Source organism: Mesoplodon mirus (assembly GCF_964341445.2).
Source record: "Mesoplodon mirus genome assembly, chromosome: 18".
Classification (NCBI taxonomy): Eukaryota; Metazoa; Chordata; class Mammalia; order Artiodactyla; family Ziphiidae; genus Mesoplodon; species Mesoplodon mirus.
Window position 1 is genome coordinate 51,778,067 of NC_138994.1, and position 8,188 is coordinate 51,786,254.

Consider the following 8,188-nt stretch of genomic DNA (forward strand, 5'->3'; position numbering starts at 1 on the left):
ACTAAGATGCGATAGATAAATAAAACAAACAGAAAAACCAACCAACCAACCCACGACAACCCACCCCAGGCAGAAGATAATTACACCCATCCTTTAAACACGTCTCTGCTGTGATTACCAGACAGCATCAGCACAGCCCCTTTGAGATCCACTGAACAGACAGAGTTAACACTGGGGGGCAGAAGTCCTCGATTCAGAAGAGACCCATTTTCCTGAGGTCACTGACCTCCCTCCCACCCACCCAACATTTAATGTTCTTGGTCCAACCCTCTCCTTTTACACTGGTTGCAGGCCTTGTGGGCACACGAATCACATGGCCAACTGGTAGCAGAAAAGAGTCCTTTTCCTAGTTCCTGCCCTTTCCAAGATACTGCGAAATGCCTCTTAAAGAGAGTTTCAGTGCAAGAGAACACACGTACCTTGTAGTTTGTCCACCTGGGTGGTTTCACCTTTAGACTTATTTGCCAAATTCTAGGGTGGAGAAGCGCAGTGATGAACAGGTTCCTCCCAGCTTGGCTTGATCTTCACGACTGGCTGAGCCCAATTTCACAGTGTGCTGATGAGCCTGGACTATTGATAAGAAAGTCTCAAAAGAGGCAAGATAAAACTCAAAAGAGAATTTTATTACAATTTGTATGTTACAAATACCTAAGAAACTAGTTTCTTTATAATGTTGTCAGATTTTTGGGCTTGTGTACAATTTCACATAACCGAAAAACTTGTGTTTTTCAGCTGTAGCCCCCGTAGACCTGGCCAAGTTGAGGCCCAGCTGTTTTCTGACCCACGAAGGTCAGAAGTTGCTGATCTTCTGCAGGAGCGTCTGGCGCCGCTCCTCGGGGCTAATGTTCTCGGCGATGGACTTTAAGAAGTGCTGCTCGTTTACTTTCTGGAGCAAGGAGCTGACAGTAGGGTTGGTCTTGCTCAGGGTTTCGTAGCAGGTGAGGATCTCCAAGGCCAAAACATACAGTGGTTCACACACCTCCTGGTGGAGCATGGCCATGATGTGCAGAACGTGACAGAACACCTGGGTGTAAAAAAACAGGGTTTCCTGGGTCAGGTCCTGCTCTTGTCCTTGGGCCCAAGGGCCAACTGACTGTATCAACCGAACAGAGTCCAGGAGGTTGGTCAGGCTGTTGCAGAGGAGCTTGACCACATGGCTCCAGCCTTCCACAGGGAGCCAGTTATGGCAACTCTGGCTGCAGAGAAACTGGAAAGCTCTCAGCAAGAGTACGGAGAGTTGGAGCTCCTGGGCAAAGGGCTTCAGGTTGAGCAGAGGGACAAACTGAATATACTCCAGGCTGTAAGGGACATGCAGGAGCTGCTTCTCCAACAGTCTCCTGGTCAGCTGGTGAAGGCACTGCCACTCCTGGGGGCTGCACCATGGCATGACCTGCACCAGGGCCACCAGGAAGCCCTTGCTGAACAACCTGACCTCCTCAGGGTTGCCCACATCCACCACCAGCAGGGCGAGCATCTGCTCAGAGATGCTGCTGGAGATGGAGGAGCACTCCATCCAGGCCAGGAGGCCTGTGCCGGGCCCATACCTGGGGTGGGCCTGGCAGGTCCACTTGTCCTCAGAAAGCTTACAGATCTCAAAGAGCGTGGCTGGCACCTCACACTTGAAGTGGCCCTCAAAGAAGCTCTTCAGTCTCAGGCCCACAGTCCAGTCCAGCTGCTCCAGCTTCCGGTGGAGCCAGGACAGGGACTTGACCCAGGTGTCTGGGGAGAAGGTCTCGGCGTTAGCCAACACCACCTCACAGAGGAGCTCCAGGATGTGGATCACCAAGTCCTTCCCGTCCAGGGGGAGGCAGCGCTTCTCCTTGGGGAGCTGCCAGTATCTGCTGAAGCCATCCAGGAGCCGGCACAGGCTGAAGATGAGTGGGAACGGAGAGCAGGTCTGCAGCCAGTATTCCTCTAGACATGTGTTTGCTTCCAGAGTCTGGATGAAGATCCTCACACTGAGGTCCACCTCTTTGACATCGAGCATCAGGAAAGGCAGGACGAATTCCTTCAGCACCTCATCTGGCTCGAGAAGAGCAGCAACTGGAATCCCTTGGGGCTTCACAGGATTCACCAGGCATCTCAGGAACTCCAGAAACTGCTTCTCTTCCCTGGGTGTAGAGAACTTCGTCCAGACTGTTTCTTTGAGGCAGGACACCACGAACGTGGTGGAGGGATTTGGACCCGGCTCTTCCGTGAACCTGAGGGCGGGGAAGGCGGTGAGAATCTGAGCCAGGAACCTGTGGGTGCCAAGGTTGACCACGGCCATGCTGCACACTTTCTTTACTGTGATCTCCGGGTGCAGAATGACGAGGCGGGCCACAGAAGCGATGGCGTTAGCCAAGCCCTGTTCAGAAGCGCTCTGCGTGAGCTGGTTAAAAGTCGTGTTGAGGTCTTCCTGAAACCCCTCCAAGTGACCCAACAACTTCTCAGAGAGGCCCTTGCGCCCCCAGGAGAGCAGGACGCCCGAGAGGACTTTATTTTTATCTGGCAGGGAGAGGTGTGCATGACAATCCAGGATCAAGTCGATGACCTGTTTGATCTGGGGTCTGGGGACAGCCCCATCTGCCACGCTGACGTCCACCACTGTTTCCAGCAGCTCTAACACCAGGCCGGGCTCCCGGAAGACAGCCCGGCTGCGGGCCAGGCAGGCCAGCCACTCATCCGAGAAGGCCCACTTCCTCTCAGAAGCGAAAATGTAGCACATTTCCCTGTGCCGGTCCATCTTCTGCTCAATGATGGCCATGGCTATGGAGGCAGTGATGTCCTTCTCGAAGCCCTTGTTCTTCAGCACCCTGTTCGTGTCCCTCAGGAAGTCCCCCACACACTCGGCCAGCTCAGAGGCCACCTGCCTCTCTTCCTTGGACAGGCTAGTGGTGTCCAGGTAGAGCTTCAGGTTCTGGCTGAAGGAGGTCAGGCTGTCGCACAGCCGGTAGCTGCTGTAGCTCGTCCCCTGGCTGCTGCCGAGCGTGGCCCGCAGCTCCTCCCGCCACTCCCGCAGCAGGCTGTGCAGGACCTCAAAGCCCACGAGGAGTGTCTCGCTCGGCAGCCTGGCCAGTGCGGTCGGGCCGATGTTCCGCTCCGCCTCCTTCACCTTCTCCGCCAGTGCCTGCTGGTGATGTGGGTTCTGGGTGTCCGAGTTCCACACAGAGATCACCGTGGCCAGTTTGTCTAGATACACAGTGGCGGACACTTCCTGGGGGTTGTCCTCCATCATTGCAAACATGGTCAGCATGTCAGCCAAGTTGGCCAAGGCGCAGCACTTCATCCCGGGGCACAGGATCCTATCCTGGATTTGCTTCAGCCCAGTGAGCAGCATGGCCAGCAGGGGCATGGTAGGACACACATCCGGGTCGGACTTAAACCTCTTTGGAGGGCGGGAGAACTCATCTGAAGAGGACAGGTACTTATGGGCCATTGTCCGGAACTGGGAGAGCAGGGGGTCCTGCTGATTGCCCTTGTGCTTCATCATTTCCCACCAAACGTCGAGGAAGAAGGCCACATCCTTTGAAGAAGTGTCGATAGTCACGTGCTCCAAAAAGCGCTCTAGTTCTGCATGGCAGACAGTGGTGGGCAAGGCCATCAGGAGCTGGATAAAGAGTCCGGAAGCTTCCAGGGACTTGAGCAGCTCAAAGAGGACCGTGTGATTGATGGTGGGAATCATGTTGCCCACAGAGAAGAACACATCTTCCTGCCACAGGGTTTCAGTGTCAGAAGGCGTGACAGGGTAGGGCTGCAGAGCCTTGGCCCAGATGATAATCAGAGCTTTCTTCTTCCAGGCGAAGGGCTGGGAGCAGGCCGTGGCAGAGGAGATCTCCCTCAGAGACTCCACAATCGGCCGCCCGACATGCTCCCAGTCAGACTTGGTCAATTCTGCCAGTGTTTTGGGGCGGAACAGCTGCTCGGCCAGCAAGAAGCCCCCATGCAGAACAGTCATTTCTTCACAGATATTCAAAGGTCCTGCACAGACAGAAGTCCAATAGGATAGAATGTAGTGAAACGTTTTCAGAACGGCAAGCAGAGGTTAGAGGGAGGGGCAGCAGTTGGTCGGCAGGATGTCGTTTTTAGGGTTGGAGATGAGAAGGGTTCTGAATGAAATCAGTGTGAGAGGGGGAGGAGGGATGGTTCTAGGACCCGCTGCAGCGCTGAAGTCAAAGGAGTAACCTGAGGAATAAAAAAGGAGTCCCAAGCTCTCTAGCCTGGAACTGGGAAGACAACGGGCAATACTGTAAACAGGGAACACGAGAGATGTGCTTGGAAGGGACACTGATACGTTTTGGTCATTTGGAGTTTGAGATAGAACACTAAGGTAGAAACGTCCTCCAGCAATGGAAACATGGGGCTGAAGCCCAAGAGGAAAGTCAACCTTGAAATGTGACTCAGGAAGGAGCCTGCCCAGAGGCAAGGCCCTCCAGCAAAGGATGGGCCAGCAGAAGATCTGGGGAAGAAGGGCTGGCTGAGAGAGAGAAAGAGAAAGAGAAAGAGCGCAAGGACAGTGCCAAACTACAGCGGCCACCGAGTACATACTGCAGGACTTGACAACTGAGCTTCTAAGTAACGATACAGACTAGGAAGGGCATGGAGCAGGACTGTCTGCACAGCAGCACTCAGACAAGCCCTGCTTCTCTTTTTTCTCTTAAAGCCTTGTCTTGGAAACAGATTTCAAACGTTCTGCCTTTTGGGGAAACAGTTCAATTCCCACAGCTCTTTCCATCAAAGAGAATAAGCTACTAATGGTCCTGGTTCTCTGGTAGAAGCCAAGAAGTAGACAGAAAAAAATACTGTACTAGATTCAGCAAAGTCCTTCTTCAGTGAGCCCTGAGTTGACACAGACTTAGCAAGGAAGGCATCTTGGGATGTTTAATTAGACATGGGTTTAACTCCTAGCTCAGTCATTTAAAAGTGGTGTGGGCTCCCCTGGTGGTGCAGTGGTTGAGAGTCCGCCTGCCGATGCAGGGGACACGGGTTCATGCCCCGGTCTGGGAAGATCCCACATGCCGAGGAGCAGCTGGGCCCGTGAGCCATGGCCGCTGAGCCTGCGCGTCCGGAGCCTGTGCTCCGCAACGGGAGAGGCCACAACAGTGAGAGGCCCGCGTACCGCAAAAAAAAAAAAAAAAAAAAAAAAAGTGGTGTGATCTTGGACAGATTACTTCTCTGAACTTCTGCATATGTGGGGATAATACAGACTTCACATTATGACCGTGAGGATCAACTAATACATACAGTCAAGCCCTTGGCACTGGGTCCACACCCACTGTTGGCTCCCAATCCCATCTTCCAGGGCTGTTGAGGGTTAAGTAAGATATAACAATTAAGAATCAGGCTACAGGGCTCCCCTGGTGGCGCAGTGGTTGAGAGTCCGCCTGCCGATGCAGGGGACACGGGTTCGTGCCCCAGTCTGGTAAGATCCCACATGCCGTGGAGCGGCTGAGCCCGTAAGCCATGGCCGCTGAGTCTGTGCTCTGCAACGGGAGTGGCCACAACAGTGAGAGGCCCGCGTACGGCAAAAAAAAGAATCAGGCTACAAAGAGCCTAAGTGCTCGATAAACGCTGGTTCTCCCAAACCTTTCCACTGTTGCCAGGACCAGAATCTTGTCCCTGTTCTTTGCCTCCTCCAGCTCAGAAACAGGACATAAGTCTTTCTTAGGTATATTTCCTTTGGCCTAGAAACTAAATCATCATACAAACATTGCTCACTCTTCAATGTTCCTGACTCCTCTCCCCTTTCCCAGGGCCCCTTCCTCAGGCCCCCAAGAACACAGCTTCCCCATTTTCACGGGCCAGGAGACTATCCTGCCCCTTCCATCTGGAACAGCACTCCTATGCAACCCAATGGTGAAGGCAATCCATCTTGGTGCCCAGTGGCTGAGGCAGACTCCCAGGAAGAGCCAGGTTGCTGAGAGGTCTCCCTGGGGGTTCTGGCCTTTCTTTCTGGTTCAGGCTGCTCTCCCAGGGCCCCCCAAAAGGCTCTCTTCTGACTCTGTAAATTTTATTGCTCTACCCGCTCAGCTGAGATGTTTGGCCCCCGAGACCCACCTTCCAGAGACAGTAAGTATATACTCATGCCACTTGAAGGAGTAAGTCCCAGAAGCAGTTAATGGCTGGGCGAATCCCAAGTGTTTTATCACGAACGGTTAACTGGCGCTTGTGAGTGCCCGCTCCTTATGTTTAAGCGCTTACTCTGTACCAGGCACTGTGCTAGTTGGTATGCGTATCTTTTCATCGTCAGATCAACCTTTTGAGGACCATTCCTGTTTTAGACATGGAAACATTAAGACTCAAACAATTTGCTCAGGTTGTCGGAACTGCAAAGCGGTGGGCTGGGACAAAGATCACCACAGCTGCAGGGCTCCAAACTCTTCAACTCTACCCTTCCACCACGGAAGAGCTGGCTGGGGACAGGGACCAGAACATTTCTCAACAGCCTACTAATACTGGCACATCTTGGGGAGCCTCACCCCAGCTGTCCCAGAACAGCCTCTTGGTCTTATGCCCTTAAGAGCACATCCAGCAGCAGGGGAGGCTGGGCAAGGAGCCGCCGATTTATACCAGCTCTCCCCTCCCTTCTCCCAGACCTGGCATCTGGAGAATCAAGACGCACGGTGCCACCTCGGCTGCTGCAACCCGTGCCCACAACTGCTGAAGAACGCTAGCCCTGCGCAAGGCACCGGACTCGACACTGTACACACGTGATCTCAGGGAAAACTCCCCCAAACTCTGTGAGGCTGATACGGTATCATCATCCCCGTTTATCCACGAGGACCTCAAGAGCGTCAGACGCTTGCTCAAGAACTTAGCAGACGTTCAATAAATGAGATGGTTGGGGATACGGGATTCCCCGGGGCGCCGCCGGAGCCCGCCCTTTTCTAAAGCACGTGCCCGAACCTGTCCACTCTCGCGAACGCTAACTTCACATCCGCTGGCCCCTTCACGTGGAAAGGGGCCTGGAGCCGGCAAGAGGCGAGCGGAAGAGCGGCGGGCTAGAGCCCGGCCCCCCGACCCCCGGTCTCCAGGACACCCCCGCCCTCCTAACCCCCTCCCCGGCCCGGAGGTCTCCCTCAGCCCGGGCCCGCTCAGCACTGCCTGGTCGCCGGTTGCTGAACGCGGCCCACGCGGGCCCAGAGGAACCGAACACCCACCTAGATCCATGGCGGCGACGCTGGCTGCGGCGCGGGTCGCCCCTCCCCCGCCAGGCCGCGAGGGCGGCGCAAGCGTCACGGCACGATGGGCGGCCCCGGGGGGCGGGACAATGGGCGGCGCCTCGGCCCCCGCCCGCAGCCTCAGCTCGGGCTCTGCGCTGACCCCGGCATATGTCCGCCGCTCCGCGCGCACGCGCGGTCCCACCTAAGCGCCCGCGGCGTCGGGACCGCCAGGCCCACAGCTCCCCCTATCGGCCCGAGGCCTCCAACTAGGCAACAGGCAGGTACCCGCGCCTCCATCCCACGGCGTGCCCCCCCTCCCTCTACCCGGGGCCCGGCCCCCAAACGACCGCCCCTCCCAGCCCAGGCTCCGCTCGGCTGCGCGTCTCTGCACTTCCCTGCTTCCTGGGCCCCAGTCTGTCCTACCTATAGCTCCGTCCCTGGCCCCGCATTCTCCCGCACCCAGTAATCCCCGGATTCCTCACACCCCCGCCACAGTTCACCCTCACTGAATGCCCCTACCCAGGCTGCCCACTAACCCGCATGGACCTACCACTCCCTGAGAGGCTTCCTCCCCCGCAGCGGGTCTCTTCCCATCAACTCTTACCATAAATTTCAGTGGCCGACGGGGAGTCCTCCTGGAAACTCTCCGACTCACAAGGACTTTGTGGGACAGGTGAGATGGGCAGAAAGTCATATGAAGGAGCACTAAATGTCCCTGGCTTTGCTAGTTCCACTCAGACGTCAGGCAAACACGGATTTCATACTAACTTTACAGGCTAACCTAGGAGAACTCCACAACACAGCCATTCTAAATCTCTCTGGATTTAAACCCAAGAGATATGTGAACTTCAACTTAATATGCTAGGACCACATCCCCTCAAGTCGAAAAATAAAATGACTACTCTGAAAACACAACTCTGGAGAAACTGAGGAACTTCCCAACTTCATCTGTTTAAAAACACCAGCTTGGGCAAAACTATCTTTAAACCTTGTTTTGTAGCTGATTATACCATTCCCAGAGATGGGCAAGTAGTAACTAATGGTTT

The 8,188-nt window shown here is 55.0% G+C and overlaps 1 protein-coding gene across 1 annotated transcript; it reads right to left on the reverse strand.

The window, feature by feature from the left end:
- Positions 1-602: 602 nt before the first annotated feature.
- GEMIN4 (gem nuclear organelle associated protein 4) lies at positions 603-7,340 on the reverse strand. Its single transcript, XM_082605019.1, has 2 exons — positions 7,140-7,340; positions 603-3,960 (listed from the first exon to the last, which is right to left on the reverse strand). Exons 1-2 carry the CDS (start codon positions 7,147-7,149, stop codon positions 791-793), a joined length of 3,180 nt encoding a protein of 1,059 aa, XP_082461145.1. The 5' UTR covers positions 7,150-7,340; the 3' UTR covers positions 603-790.
- Between the last annotated feature and the right edge of the window lie 848 nt (positions 7,341-8,188).